General features: G+C 37.5%; 1 protein-coding gene and 1 long non-coding RNA gene across 3 annotated transcripts; one reads left to right on the forward strand and one right to left on the reverse strand.

Annotated features, from left to right (window-relative positions):
• LOC105436985 (acetylcholinesterase) lies at positions 1 to 14,260 on the forward strand. Of its 2 annotated transcripts, none has more exons than XM_030982323.1 (5): positions 1 to 442; positions 4,347 to 5,804; positions 6,026 to 6,213; positions 9,089 to 9,279; positions 11,238 to 14,260. In XM_030982323.1, the coding sequence occupies exons 2-5, from the start codon at positions 4,452 to 4,454 to the stop codon at positions 11,390 to 11,392; spliced, it is 1,887 nt and encodes a 628-aa protein (XP_030838183.1). In that variant the 5' UTR covers positions 1 to 442; positions 4,347 to 4,451; the 3' UTR covers positions 11,393 to 14,260. The 2 variants fall into 2 exon arrangements, with proteins under 2 accessions (XP_030838183.1, XP_030838184.1); XM_030982324.1 differs by lacking the exon at positions 1 to 442 and adding an exon at positions 485 to 580.
• A 1,063-nt stretch (positions 14,261 to 15,323) lies between these two features.
• LOC115922756 lies at positions 15,324 to 16,338 on the reverse strand. The gene is made up of 2 exons (XR_004063598.1): positions 16,256 to 16,338; positions 15,324 to 16,114 (listed from the first exon to the last, which is right to left on the reverse strand). It is a non-coding gene; the product is annotated as an uncharacterized LOC115922756 (long non-coding RNA).
• Position 16,339: the final 1 nt, after the last annotated feature.

Consider the following 16,339-nt stretch of genomic DNA (forward strand, 5'->3'; position numbering starts at 1 on the left):
AACCACACTCGCGTTTGTCTCACTCTGCTATGTAATGTCTGAGTGGTAGACTACTCATAACAGTGTATGGCTCATCTATTACATGAGGAGTGAAATAAATCGCGAGCTCCGTCAAGTCACGAATTGCGTATTTTGTCTCGCCAATCGAGTTAGCTTCAGTTTCCCATGCCATACGCACCGCCAGAGCGCAGGCAAGGTAGATCATCGCGCCGTACTAAACTGACCTGGTGAAGCGGGCCAGGGACGAACGCGATCGCCTGCCAGCAACGCACATCTCATTCCTCACTCAAAATTGAATTAAATTAAATTTTGGAGGGTATGGGTTGATAAACCGTGCGTAGATGGTTGTTGACAGTGTAGCAATATACCATGTAGGCGGAAATGATGGTAAAGCTATGTGAGGAAAGCTTATGATGGATATACACGCATTCCTGATGAAAAGGTAAGTTATCTTGCGTTGTTTTTGTGGGCTAGTGTGTGTCTGAAGATGTGCGATGTCGCCTCAGCATTACAGATACAGTGCGATGTGAAGACGTATATCTTGACAAGATGTTTGAGTAGGGACCGAGTTTGGTATACGGTATGTATGCGGTATCATAATCTTCTGTGTGTATGAGAAGCAGTTACTGGAAGTAGACAGATCTCCCTGCTGGTAGTTTGCCTATATCATGTATCTGTAATACCAGTTGGCTTCCGTCTCTATACTGACTTTATCATGAAACCAGGGAAAAGGCTGTTCACCTTTGCCCATTGTTATCATTCCTACAAAATATTGTGCTAACAGTGTTAAGAGCATGCGTTTGGTATTTTCGTGACGATTTTATTTACCCTGTAATGTGACATAAAATCCCGGCACGGAGATTTAGTTGAATTTTATAACAATCATCAATCAACGTAATCATTATTTCTGTTTTAATCATTACCATTCATATAACTATTGTTATTAATATTTTCAACATTATTGTTATTATCATTTCATCATTCTTATTATCATTGTTATTTTGAATATTTTAGTGTTATTATTATATCTATTTTTTCTTATCATTATTATTGTAATTATTATTACTATTATGACTATTACTATTATCCTTATGAATATTGTTATTATAATTTTATCTATTTCATTAATTCATATTCTTATGATAGTTGGAAAAGAAGAGAGTCCTCAATTCCATAGTCAATCAACATATATTAAAAAAACTTCATTAAATCAAAATATAATTATGTTAATTCAATCGATTTGCATATGAACAAAATCTTAATTAAAAGTATGTAGGTCTATGAACTTGATTTGATTAAAACATCTTCATACCATACAATAGAAAATAAATACAGCACAAAACATGTGAACAGAAATGTTTTTGACCTTTAGAAACATATAGTTGGCAGTATTTTATCGCGGTATTTTTCAATGAATATAAATTATTAGCTTTATATTCTCTTCACGTCAGTGTATTTCCTCCATTACACGCTCAGTCTGTATTTGGGTTATGTGTGATAAGCGTAGAGTCTTATTGAATTAATTTTATTCTCAATTGTGTGGTCATCGATTTTCTGACCTCATTTCCATGCTCCAAAGGGCATTTTACACCGTAACAAAGCCCAGTTTTTATCACACTACCAAGTGTGTATTTATCATTTTCAGAACTGAAGCTATAACGGGATTGAGGGCAAGCCACTAATATATGCCACTCACTCACACACACTCTCTTACCCGCACAAATACATAAAGTATTATATATATATTCATATGTATATGTTATTGATTTGTAAATTGTCTTTAAAGTGGAAATAATTGAATTGTATTGAGTAAAATATACCCTGCAATCATATTTTCTTTTGCTAGTGTAAATTATTGTTTGCTGTTGATCAGTTATTCCTAATCTGGAGTACTGATGTAGTCTCTCTCTCTTCATAATGGTTAGTTCATCTAGTTAGTTCTCTTAAAGTGACTTGGTAACATTGTTGAACGTTGATGAAAACATTGCCTAATTTTTGTATAAAATGTTACTTACTATATTCCTTCTACTGTACTAATCCTCTGACATGCAAAAAATCCTGAAAAAAATTCTCAAACCACGAAGACATCTATGGTTTTCTTTGAAGGAGACGATGTATGACACCCTCTAACCATAGTCTATGCTCTAACAGTGATTAACAGTAAATTCTCCAAATCATTTTTGAATTTTCTCAACCGTTTTTCCATGAAAAAAGACATAAAACAGGCTATAAAAAATCTGTCAACAGTATGTCTGGAATGGAATGTAGAGCCATTTTATTGCTTTGTGAAGATTTCCATTCACCTAAAATGTAATTAAATTGTAATAATATAATTGGGAGAATTAAGGAATCGATCAGATCAGTTTTTCCCAATTTGTACCATGTTTTCACTCAAATTTTCAGATTATCTTTAATTGTACCTCTAGCATTGAAGTCACTACCTTAGCACCACTATCGCTCATCTGAACAATGTTACCAAGTCCCTTTATTAAAAGAAAATTATACTTTGTTTTCGAATTTCAGAGACAGAGATAAACATGTGTAAATAGGAAAATCTGATAATGGCATTAGTAACTGTGCCAGATATTTTTGCTGCATATAATTCTGCTCAGTCAACGACTAGTTTATATTTTTCATTGTACTGTTTTGCGACCCTTCCCTGTACCTTTCTGTAAATAAATAGAGGAAAAATTTCAATAGAGACTTGAAAATTAAAAATTGCCCTTACAAGACTCTAACTTAAATGTGCTGCTCAGTTCCCTTATTATTGTACTATAACTGCATAATATCATTGTGCCAAAAATGCCATACTCTGTTCTGATCTATAAATTCACGACCGGTTGTTTACCTTGTAAACAGACCATGTTTACTGTAAAGCACTCTGAATTGCTTGTTATCAGGATATTCACGCCTTTCTGCGAGCAGTATAAGTGCCCCCTCAAGATTGTCCTCATAAAAATCACGCCTTTATAACCGTTTAAGTTAAAGGTAGACTACTGGTCACTCGAGATTATTGTAAAAGAAGCTTTTAAAGCCCCATTGTACTACTTGTAGCTACTTGCTCCCTCTATATAGAAAACAATGCCTGAGCGGTGACCATTGGTCCCCTACGATCCTCTTTTTCTTATGTTAATTGAGTGCTGAGTTGATGAGATAGCCACCTGTCAGTGACCACGCTGTGTGGTCTAATCCCTCCTGGCCAAACTAATACAGACGGCCTTTAAGAAAGGTTTGCAAAGGTTGAATTAGGCAAAGTTATGTCCTGAAGTATGCTAAAATTATGTTTATTTGCTTTTTTTCTTCTTGAATTACTTGGTAGATATGCCTACAATAATTTTTATACCATATTTCTCACAATAATATTGCGCCGCAGGAGGGTCATTTTGACATGGTGCAATAATGTTCACTACTATAAGTGTGTTTAAAAGGGTTAGAATATAGAATCGTCCAAATGGTATTTTTTTTTACCTCATTCTTAACATTGCTGCTATGATGATTGGACTTAAAGGGACACTATTACTGGGTGTGTGTGTGTGTGTGGGGGGGGGGATACTCCACGTGCCCCCTACTCTGCAGCAAAAGAGGCCGAAATATCACCTTTTGGGGGAGGAGTGGGGGTGTATTGGATATTTCGGACTTACCCCTTCCCCCTTCACCTGCCAAAGAATCCTGGATTCACCGCTGTCATGAACCACCCTTTTCCTTGTTCTCTTTCGTTTCTTTAGGCGGTAACTAATCAAATAAAATGTACCATCCTTGTTTAACATTTGTGTTATATTGCCTACACTAAATCAATAGAGATGCCCAATCAACTGTTAACATCTTTCTGTTCACAGGAGTTTATATAAAAAAGGAATTCCGTATTGCGACACTTTTGTCACCTGATCAATAATTCCATGGATTATTATCCGGTTCACACATTCTTATCAATCAAATGACACGGCTATGACGACTAATTCATTCATGGTAGGTATGGGTGAAAAGCTATTATGTTGGTGCATCATTATACCCAAGGTACACCAACAGACCGAAAACAGACCGACCATAGCAATTACTTTCCCGAATGGCGGGAAATCATTAGATGCGGAGTCGGTATGGAGTCGGTTTGTCGTTGTGGCTGAGGTAGTACTGTTTAATACATGTACATTCTATTGATTTGTTGAAAAACAATTGAAATAATGAAACACTATAGAGTGAACTCTCCAGAAAACTGCAAGAAAGAAATACATAATCTTTTCATTTGAGAAAATACCAATATAGCATAATTTAATTTTAAGTTTATAGTTATGTATTTCACAATTCTTTCAATTTAAGAGACATGCATTTTTGTTTGTTTTCTCTTCTAGACGAGATAATCACTACTACTATGAGTCCTGAACTGACCAAGGAAGGCGGAAATCATTCCTGCACCTAGACACTACATAGAACAACGCTTCCAGAGACCGTTCAAGATGTCACGACTGGTTCTAGCGTGGCTGGTAGTGGCAAGTAGCTGTACCTCTCTTTTCTTCATCGTGGCAGCCGACGCTTCTGTGGATGATTCTAATCTCGTTGTAGAGACAACCTCTGGAAGAGTTCGGGGTGCTAGAAAGACAATTCTTGGGAAAGAAGTGAATAAATATCTTGGTATACCTTATGGCGAACCTCCAACAGGCAGTCGGCGTTTTAAGAAGTCTGTCAACAAGACTCGCTGGGATGGCATCTTTGACGCGTCCAACTATGGTTATGCTTGCTATCAAGTCGTGGACACAACATACCCTGGATTTCCGGGGGCAGAAATGTGGAATCCGAACGTGAATATGAGCGAGGACTGTCTTAATCTGAACATCTGGGTACCGACAGACAGTCGGAATGAGTCCTTAGCTGTCATGGTGTGGATATTCGGCGGAGGTTTCTTCGCGGGTTCTGCTTCGCTTGGTGTGTACAACGGAGAGGTTCTAAGCACGACTGAAAATGTAATTGTAGTGACGATAAATTATCGAGTTACGAACCTGGGTTTCTTGGCTATAGGTGGCTCTGACAATATTCCAGGAAACGCTGGGCTGTTCGATCAGGCTCTGGCCCTCTCTTGGATTCAAGACAACATTGTGCATTTCGGAGGTGATCCTTCACAAGTGACATTGTTTGGTGAAAGTGCAGGAGCTGTTAGCACCAACTTGCACATGTTCTCTCCCATGACCAAAGACATGTTCGCACGTATCATTCTGCAGAGTGGCTCTTCGTTCGCTCCTTGGTGTGTCATCACAGCAGAAGAGGCATTACGCAGAGGACTGCTTCTTGCGGAAGGTACCGGATGCTACACACCGCTTGGATATCAACCTGACGCTGAAGAGATCAATGACATAACTCTCTGCCTCCAGAGAGTTCCTCCAGAACTCCTCATCGCTAACGAGTTCGTGGTGTCAGGGACGTACATTTTCCCATTCGTGCCGGTGGTCGACGGTGAGTTCCTGACGGAGACACCGACTTCAGCTAGGATGAGAGGATCTTTCAAGGAAGCCGATGTCCTCTTGGGGACCAACAGCAATGAAGGATCATTCTTCATGGTCTATGACCTTCCGGAATATTACGACAAGGACACAGAGAGCCTGATCAACAGGACTCAATTCTTTGAGCTGATTCCTCATCTTTTACCTGAAATGAACGAATTTGGACGAGATGCTATCGCGTTCCAGTACACCGATTGGCTTGAGCCAGACAATCCTGTCTTGTTGAGGGATGCCACAGAGCATTATGTTGGCGACTACAATATTATCTGTCCTGTTCATGATTTCGGAAGATATCATGCAAGTTCAGGTAACAAGGTAAGAAATAAGAGTTGTTAGTTGTTTTTTTGTTATGGAATAAGTTATTTGTTTTTGTTATGGAATTATACAGATTTTCTTTTTCAACAGAAGCGTCGCTAGAGAGAGAGAGCGAAAGATAAGCAGAGAGAGAGAGAGAGAGATGAGAAAATGACTCTGTGAATCTTGATAACGACTGCGTCATATCCAAGACATATCTCGACCATTATCTTTTCTCCCAGGTCTACGCATATCATTTCGACCAGCGTGCAGCAAACAACATGTGGGGCGAATGGATGGGTGTAATGCATGGGGACGAGATAACCTTCGCCTTCGGTCAGCCGCTTCGACCCGAACTCGGCTTTTCCGACGGCGACCGAAGATTGAGTCAGAGGATGATGACACTATGGGCGAACTTCGCCAAGACAGGGTAAGCAATGCACGTTCTTATGAATTTGATTGAAGTATAGCTTAGAGTTTTACACCAACATATAAACGTAAACCTCCACAACCGCCCTCAGTATACCTTGATGAATTACTCTTACAACACCTAACAGTTATTGATACGCACCTGTCTCTTTCATTTCACTGATTTGACTTAATATAGATAGACATTGCATTGTGCGTAAGGCAGTGGCGGTAGTACAGGAGATGAGGGCTCCTATATTGCATTGCAGCCCCCCCCCCCCCATCATTAAAATAAAAAAATGTCACCATCGAGCTAGGGTCGTGGTTGATAAGTCTTTGAGTTGAAAAACAATTTCTTTTTCAACATTCGTTGTATTTATTCATTTAATCTCAAAATATTTTCACAAAAATCTGTACCATACTTCAGATGAGCATAACGAAGAATGTTATTATCATGTATTGGTAAGTGGTTTTATACATTGGAACCTTGACACAACGAGGCACCCAATACAACAAGGCAATTTCGCCGGCCTGAATCCTTACACCTCACTGCCACTCAGTTGAAAAGCAATGTTATGATTGAAAACGAGAGGTTACTAATTGAAGAGGGGCGGTGTCCAAGGAGATGGGGGCTAGAATGATGATAATCTTGAAGCTTAAAGACCGTCAATACTACTGGGCCAGAAAGGATTAGACCACACAGCGAGGTCACTGACAGGTGGCTATCTCATTAACTCAGCTCTCAACTAACATAAGAAAAAGAGGATCATGGGGGACCAACAGGCACCGATTGGGGAAGTTTTCTATATAGAGGGAGCAAGTAGCTACAAGTAGGACAGTGGGGCTTAAAGAGTTTGGAAGATTGAGAGAAAATTATTTCTACATCGTCCAGGTCCTATTTCACAAAACTTGTCATCAGTGACGAATGAAATTTCTTGTAATATAAGCTACTGAAATCCTTGCTTCTGATTGGTTATCAGCAGATTTATCACAGATTTTTGACACTTGTCATTGAAAAAAGGCTTTGTGAAACGGATCCCAGGTCTACCCTTAAACATTAAAACATAATGCTTCAATATGGTATACGCAGATGGAGATAGTAATGATCACGTTGTTCCTTTCCAACTGAGACTATTGCGTTCGGATGATTGGTAGACCGCATATATATGCCTGTAAAGAAATAGCACGGTGATGATCAAAATGATTTTCATCGCGTCATGTCCTGATTAATATTAATATTAGGCGTTCGGGAGGATTGGCAAGGACATACGGAGGTACGGACTCGTTATGCCCGAAGCGAAATAATGCATCCACAGTGAAAATGGTTGTGTAATGTCCTGCGAAGATGGATGCGGGGCTATAATGTTCACATTGTCTTGTTATTCCTCAGCCTTAGGCGAAATAATGAGTCTCCGGTGAAATTGATTTTCATGAGTCTCATAAATTATTGTCTCATTGACTCGTTATGTTTGTAGATGAATAGAGCATTGACATTGAAAATGATGTTCACTTTCTTCTACATGTTCTGCGTAAAGCGTACATTCTGCGTTCGAGAAAATGGATAAGGAAATAATTTACGCATGGTTATGCATGAAGCGAAATTGATACTGCGGTGACGGTCATAATGATTTTCATATTGTCATCTCCTGCATAATGCTTTTGTATTGATCTGAACACTATGCCGTCGGGAGGTTGAATCGGGAAATAAATTTCACATTGTCTTTTCATGCTACAGCCTGAAGAGAAATAAAGCGTTCACGGTAAAAAAAATGGATAATGATGATTTGCACAATCTCCCGTACCGTTATGCCGCCTTAAAGTGGCTCGGTAACAGGCGTTGAAGGTTCATTAAAAAAATTGCTTAATTTTTGTATGAAATGTTACTTATTATCTTCATTCTACTGTACTAATCCTCTTACATGCATAACAATCCTGAAAAATTCTCAAACCACAAAGATATTAATGTTTTCTGACGTCACTGTGCAACACCCTCTAACAGTGATTGACAGTAAATTCTCCCAACAACATTTGAATTTTCCCTACCGTTTTTCTTGGAAAATCAGACAAAAGACAGGCTTTTTGAAACCTTTCAACACTTAAATGTCTGGAATTGTACATAAAGCCAATTCATTGCTTTGTGGCGATTTACATTCACCTAAAATGTAATTTAATTGTAATAATATAGTTGGGAGAATTAAGAAATCGATCATATCAGTTTTTCCCAATTGTTATTGTTAAGAATGGTCCGTTTTGCACTCGAACTTTCAGATTATCTGTACATCTAGCATTGAAGTCACTATCTTAGCATCATTTCCCCTCATCTGAACAATGTGACCAACTCCCTTTAAGCTAAAATGCTTTTAAATTATTTTCATATTATTTTGTTCTTTCTCCATGCATGGAGCATCATAATGCGTTCGAGAAAGAAAAAAAATCGGTTGGGAAATTGATTTACATAGTTTCATGTTCAGTGACTGAAGCTAAATTATCTGTCAGAGGGAATAAAGACGATGAAAATGATTTCCATATCGCCTCATCGTTTTTGTATGAGGCTATACACAAACTGCGTTGAGGAGGATGAATGGGGAAATGATTTACACGTTAGAGCCTGTGGCGAAAATAATTGTCGACAGTGAAAATATCTTTCAGAATTATCCTATTCTGCGTGACACCACGTAATACATCGTGTAGGGATTGCATGTAGAAAATGATTGACACAGTGTCCTGAAGCTGAATCATGTGTCAAAAAGGGATAGAGACGGTGAAAATGATTTTCACATTATATCATTTTCCTTGACGGTATGCGCTACATAATTTATTCGGGGGATGGATGAGGAAAATAATGTATTCATTGTCTCGTTCCGACTAAACCTAATTTGATTGACTCGTTTCCATAGTGATCCGAATGGAGCGGAGGAGAGTGACGACATCCCCGCTGATGATGACTGGTTATTGTTCGATCAGGATAATCAAAATGTGTATTTATTGAAGGATACGACAGTGGACAACGCCGAAACGTATATATGGAACCGAGCAAACTACTGCGCGTTCTGGTCGGAGTATGTTCCATTCCTCAACACACAAACAGGTGAGTGATATTGTATTTAAATTCTATTCACAGTGAATGAAAGGAAGGGAAAAAATGAAGAAAAAGCAACAACAAATTTTTTTTTTTTTTTTAATTATTTTTTTTAATGAAAAAAAAAGAAAGAAAAAAAATAAAATTATAATATAGGTTAGTTGGGTGAGAGATTTTAGTGTGAGGCATTAAAAGAGACACAGTCACAGTTCTTTACATGTAGTAGTCATGGATGCTAGTACATGTAGTCCACATTTTGGATTTCCAGGATAGGTAATTATATGGAAGACCCAGGCTAGACACTTGTTTATATGCCATGGATAGCATCTCATGGAGAGGTTCTTTTCGTCACTCTCTCTCTCTCTCTCTCTCTCTCTCTCTCTCTCTCTCCCTCTTCCGCATCTTATCCGTATCTCTCCAAATGAGCTCCTTCTACCTCCTTGAACTATCTATTCCATATTGTCTCCTGAATATATATATTTCCTCATTATGCCTGATATGTTTTTCTGAGTGTTTGTATTTCTTTCCCGCTCTTCACAAATCTCTCTTCCTCTCTCTGGCGGTCTATGTTTGTATTCGTCTCTGTCTCTGTCTCTGTCTGTTCGTCTCTGTCTCTCTCTCGCTCCCCCTTTACCCCCTTTTTCTCTCTTCCATATCTCTGTCTCTTCTTTTTAAAATCTTTGTCTGTGCTCTTGACTCTCTTTCTCTTCTCTCCCCATCTGTTTTTAACCATCTAAAAGCCTCCCTCTTCTCTTTTTGTATTCACTTGCTCTCTTTCCTGTCTATCTGCCTGCTCCCCGATCTCTCTCTCTCTTTCTCTCTCTCTCCCCTCTATCTCCTCATCTCCATGCATATATCCCTCTGTGTCGTTGAGTGATCGGAGAGAGGCAGAGTGACTTTTCGAAGAGGCCACTTAAAGGACCCAGGGCGTCTTGTTTACACGATCCCGGGAACCATGAGCACAGTACAATGCTTCTTGCATGCACCAAGGCGTATATTGTCAAGGATCCTCATGTTCTGTCCTTTTCTGACCTCGCATGCCCAGAAGAAGAATCAGGGGAGAGGGTCCCAGGGTAGAGGATGCCACGACAAAGAAGTGCCCCTCACAAGGGAGAAAAGGGCACCCTCCCTGATATTATTTGCATGTTTTTGGTTCTTTCGTTCCTTCTACATCAGCTGATGTGTGTGTGCGTGCTGCATGATAGAGTATTTCCATCCTTATACCCATCGTGAAAATATAATGCCAAATAAATGACATCATGAAAATATAATGACAAATGACAAATACAATTCTGATTAATGTCTTCGGATAAAGATTTTGAATGCAAAGAGAATCAATGATTTGAATGGTTTATATATAATTTTGAAGCACTCATATTTCGAATTATTGTTCCAATATTGTTTCTATTTCCAATATTACTTCAGTACGTTCTATCAAAGAAAATACGTTATTCATTACTCCTCAATATAATGCAATGGAGGTATATTTTAATTTGTATGACATAATATTTTCATTCTGATCTTATCATTCTTGAACTTGGTGAGTTATTTACGTTGACTATCAGTTGTTGTTTGCTGGCTTGCTCGGCTGAACTGTACCGGCAACATCAAATTGGGTTCAAAATTACAGACTAGTTGTTTTGACTCTATTGACATGCCTCCGTCTTTACCGTAGACGGCAGCATAACAGTTGCTGTAATTTTAATGATCAACCCAACGTAGTATTTTGAGTTAAGTTTTCAACATTGTCCAGTTTTTAATATCTCTTTAGTCCGAGCTTGCGAAAAGTGTACGTAAAGTTGTCAGGATATATAACATCTATACCTGAATACATGTACTTCATATTACACTAATTAGTAAATGTTATATATATATATACATAATGTGATGTATAGAAAATAATTACAAATTGTTTGGTGGAAAGTTGGAAACCCTGAAAACGTATATTTGATTATTGTTTCTTGCAGCAAACATTGACGAATCAGAGCGCCAATGGAAGGAGGATTTCTACCAGTGGAGCACGAAGTATATGGTCGATTGGAAGGCCGAATTCAATCATTATCTTTACAACAAGGAGTCTGGATGCCCCAACGAGGCTTACACAGCTAACGAAACACCATAATAAAGGTATAACCCCATCCCCCGGGGCCCGGGGTATTCACTCTATCACTGGCTGGTCCGGGATCCCAATATGACCTCTTGATTCACCGGTAAACGAGTACGTTTTGTAAAAGATAAAATCCCCTCTCGTTTTTTGAATATGCAAACTTCCCCGAGGAAAATGTGAATAAAAAAAACATCCCTATTTATACATTATGGGGAGGCTCCTTGATAAAACTCAGAAACTTGCAAGGAGGATGTTTGGACGAACATGAACAAATATAATATATTCATCTTTATTACGGATGTTTTTAGCCCAAAGAATCTTTTTACTATTACTGTCAGTAGACATATAATAAGTAAAATTCAACAACAACAACAAACGAACACAAAAACGCACAAAAAAAAGAAGAAAACCTAAACTTCTTGAAAATTGGAACAGTCTCAGATAATACATTTTCTTAAGGAGTGAAGGGCCTATGAAGAGAGCATTGTTTATAGACTGCCGTCTACTAGAAACGTTGTCATCGTACCTTGTGGTATAGAATCTCAGAGTATCAGCTTCTTTTGTATGTTTTCAATTTTATATATCTCCTATTCCTCTTATTATTATGTTTGTTTTTCACATTTTCTATTTTCGGAATTAGTAGTGAATAGTAAAGTGTAATTTGAAATTATATGACCAATTTCAAGCAGCTATTAAGCGGAAGGGGGGGGGGGGGGGTGGCAGGGATACTTAACATGGAATATATTGTTGAAAAGGTATAGGGAAAAGTGGATCAGATTCGATATCAACTTGATCCATTCGAAAATATATCAGAAAAAAAGAATGTATCAGAATAACCAAATTGCCGCTATTATTTTGCTATTTTGCAATACGCTAATTTTGGTCACAGTTCTGGAAATGATGAAAGAAGTCGATCTTTTCTTTTGCTACGAGTAAACAGTGTTTATTTAACATAAAGACAGTTATTTGAAGGGTTGAAGAAATATTCAAAGTTTACAACCAATAAAATATCCCTGTATTATGATTTGTTTGCCGTCGGCTTTTCTTTAGTTTTAAGGTTTGACGTAATATGCATAACATATTGTTATTAATGTTGCGAATTTGGACCACACAGCTGAAATGTAGGTTTCCTAAAAGAGCTACAAGTTGATTCCTCAGGCCGCCATCTGAAAATCTTATTGAATTTCATAACATGATTTGCACATGGTCATGATGGTAAGCCATATATCTTTCTGTTTAACAGTTTTGTTTTTATTGAATAAATAATGAATAAGAATTATAACAGGAAACCGATTTTTTTTTCTCTCCAAATTTCGACATATATTCATCTATTTTAGAATTACTTTTACTTTTCTTTTCTTCATATTCAGTAATCAAAACAATGTTAAATTACACGGATTAGAAACACAGTGTGAAATAACCCGTTGCATTCAATTCAGATTCTCGATATGATTATCATTATTTCTGACAAAATGGCAGACGTTTTAAAGACGCTGAGTGTGATGTATTTATATATTCATATGATATTGTGAAACTATAAAGTTAATCTGATTAACATTCGTGTATATTACTCCCTCCAGGTTATCATAATTTGTAAAGCATTGTGAAAAAATGAATGTACTTATTGACTTAACATTATGTTTATTGATTTTCGAATTGTTCAGTATTTTGAATTACATGTAGTTTATATTGATTGAGTTCGCAATTTTAGTTGTTGGTGTTCGTCACGCCATGATATAATTATGATGTGTGCATAATGTATGTGTTTCCGTTATTTGACTTAAAAATATGAATATTTATATTTATACTTATACATGTATTGCAACAATTCATCGACTTTCATAGCGCCATTAGATTTTCTTTGACTTTTCTTGAGCCGTTTAATCAATATGCAAGTGAATTAACCTTTGTTTATTTGAGATGTATGCAAATACAATAATAGTTCAGTCGTCTAATCTATGTACTCCTATAATGCCGTCCCTTTGTCAGAATATTCTTAGTACTTGTACTAGTAATAATTTTGAGTTTTGTATTTTGATTATGAAATATTTATCCTTCTGCAACTGAGAATATTATATCAAGAGTTGTGTTTTGTTTATTGTATAGCCCTGCCGGAAAGAACATAGTGTAACATAGTGTGGAAACAGACAGTGGTTTTGGTGTGGTCAACACGATCTGAAGAGCTTGCTGTGTTCGTTTTAAATGAATATCAACTGTGATTCTAGCTGGTTATACATGCGGAGTTCGTGGTTAATTTATTCACATTATTTTTACAATTGCACACCATAACACACTCACTGTGAGCACTTCATGTTCACATCGTTTCCACAGTAGTGTGGACACTCAGTGAGCACACCGTGTTCACACATAATTATTCTTACCGTTAGACACAAAGTGGCATTCCACCACCAGATTAACAATCACATCGTGTTTGCATCAGGGTTTAAACCACAGTGAGGATTTGGACTGCAAATTTCAGCAGTTCAAGGTGCAGACGGTATCAGAATAATATGTTCACATTATTTACACACTGTGCAAACTGTGGCTTATGATAGAATCACAATGTGGACTGATCACAGTTTGATCAAAGTGTGGAATTGGAACACTGTCATAGACATTCAGACTGCAGACTTGCCGTGTCCACAGTTCCTATACCATGATACTTTTGCCTCTGAGAATCACAGTGTTACCACAGTGTGTCCATTTTTTTTAAACACTATAACTTTGTTCCAAATCCATTCTGATAATTTGGAGACACTTTCAGAGGGCTTACAATATCAAACTGTGTCCATACTATAAACACCAAATGTGACTTACTGTGGCTGCATCGAGAATCACAGTTTTCATACGTCACAGTGTGACCACACACTGGATTCGGACCCCTATCATAGTATTGAGCTGTGGACACATCGTTCACACTTTTTTCACATTAGGACACACTTAAATCTCACAGATACGTTACAGTGTATCCACAGTGTGGATTTAAGACCCTATCATAGTGTTGAGACTTTGAAAACAACATGGTATCACACGTGAACTCTTTCATAGCATCGAAACTGTCAAGTATGAACACACTGTGGTCATAGTGTGGTTTGGTGTGCAGTTATTTACATAGTGTGAATACATAAACTTGGGAGTGTTCACAACTTTTCCATTCCGCGCAGTGATCCACACTAGTTTGCAAACGATGAGAACACGGTGTGATAACATTGTAATTTCCCTCTGTACACCTGCAGGGTATCACAGTGTGGAAGGCAGTGTTGGTATAGTGTAAACACTTCCTCTGTTGCAGCACTGCGCATGACTGTATTCTTTCAGACGGGGAGAGATGCTATAGAGTTTTATGCAGATACTTTATATATTATGGGTGTTCAAAGTGTGTAATATGCAATATTGAATGTACAAACATATTATATATGACTATATCATCATCGTGTATTTATCTATTTGAATATTATTAATAGTGAATGTGTGCTAATAAAATTAATAACGACAGAAAAGTGGATTTCATTTTTGTTTGTGTGTGTACATATACCTGGACCCTTGAGTGAAAGCACTTCCACATGTCTACACATACTGTATTAGGACACCTATAGTTCTACGGTGGAATGCAAGCTAATCGCAAACTAGGTTCAGACTATCGTTGTGTGTGTGTGGGTGTGGGCGTGTGACTGGATGTGAGTGCTTGTTCCGGGGGGGGGGGGTGGGGGTGGTAGGCTTAAGTAAAAGGATTTTGTAGAATACATTTTGAGGGTGTTCAGAATCTTGACAAGGGTCGCGAGAGATACATCCCCTATATTCTAAAACCAAGGAAAAGGTTTATAATGATATATTGACAAAGAAATTCAAATAATTCTATTCGTTATTTTCATGCAATTAATTTATTCTCATATTTTATTTATATTAAAGAAACATAAACGATTAATTTAATTATACAATTGATATATCAAATTCAAATTCAAATCATTTATTCACTCAATATAAAAACAGATACATAGAATTGCGAATAAACGCAGACATGTATAACAAATATAAAAAGATGGACATAGTAAAATCAGTAGTTGACATCACAAGTAACATAAATTGAGTGGGGATCAGATTAACGATCTAGTTAAAGATCTTGTGAATTCGACCCCATCAGTATAAATTGCATTGTATACTGTTGCATGTACAACAACAGGAGGGAGAGAATACATATACAGCTACAGCTGGATCATAGAGAACACGAGAGGGCGATAGAGATAGAGAGAGAGAGAGAGAGAGAGAGAGAGGAAGAGGAAGGAAAATTGAATGAGAGAAAGGCAAGTTGAGAAGTAAAGTTAATACATAGGATGAAATTAGACCCAAGCAGAATAATGATAAATACAAAATACAAAATACAAAGTACAAAAAAAAAAGGGAAAAAAAGAACACTTACATACGATAGGTAAATTTCAATTTTAAGATTTACAAAAACAAAAATTGAAAATGAAATCAGTACTACAAAGATTCGACCGAGGAAGAAAGTTATTACAGTTATGCGTACAAAAAACACAACATATGGTCAATTCCAAGCGTGACGGTTTGACATCTCAACAGAATCACGGAATCACATAAATATTTCCCGTGATGGCGCCCTCCCTCGGCAAAAATAATATTGCTGACTTCCAAAGAGGCACCTTGAAATTACGATAGCCTAATTATTTACTATTCATTGTCAGGGCATTTTGGAGTTCAACGCATCAAAATGTGATGAACCTTTATTTATGTCACAGAGAACGCATCAAAATATGATGAACTTTTAATTGTGTCAAAGGTTTTGTGGACTTGTGACCCCCCCCCCCCCCCCCCCCAAATTCTGTTGAGATGTCAAAATGACATTTTCAAAATGTGATGAACCTTTATTTATGTCACAGAGAACGCATCAAAATATGATGAACTTTTAATTGTGTCAAAGGTTTTGTGGACTTGTGACCCCCCCCC

The sequence above is a fragment of the Strongylocentrotus purpuratus genome, unplaced genomic scaffold (assembly GCF_000002235.5).
Source record: "Strongylocentrotus purpuratus isolate Spur 01 unplaced genomic scaffold, Spur_5.0 spur5_scaffold_12, whole genome shotgun sequence".
Classification (NCBI taxonomy): Eukaryota; Metazoa; Echinodermata; class Echinoidea; order Camarodonta; family Strongylocentrotidae; genus Strongylocentrotus; species Strongylocentrotus purpuratus.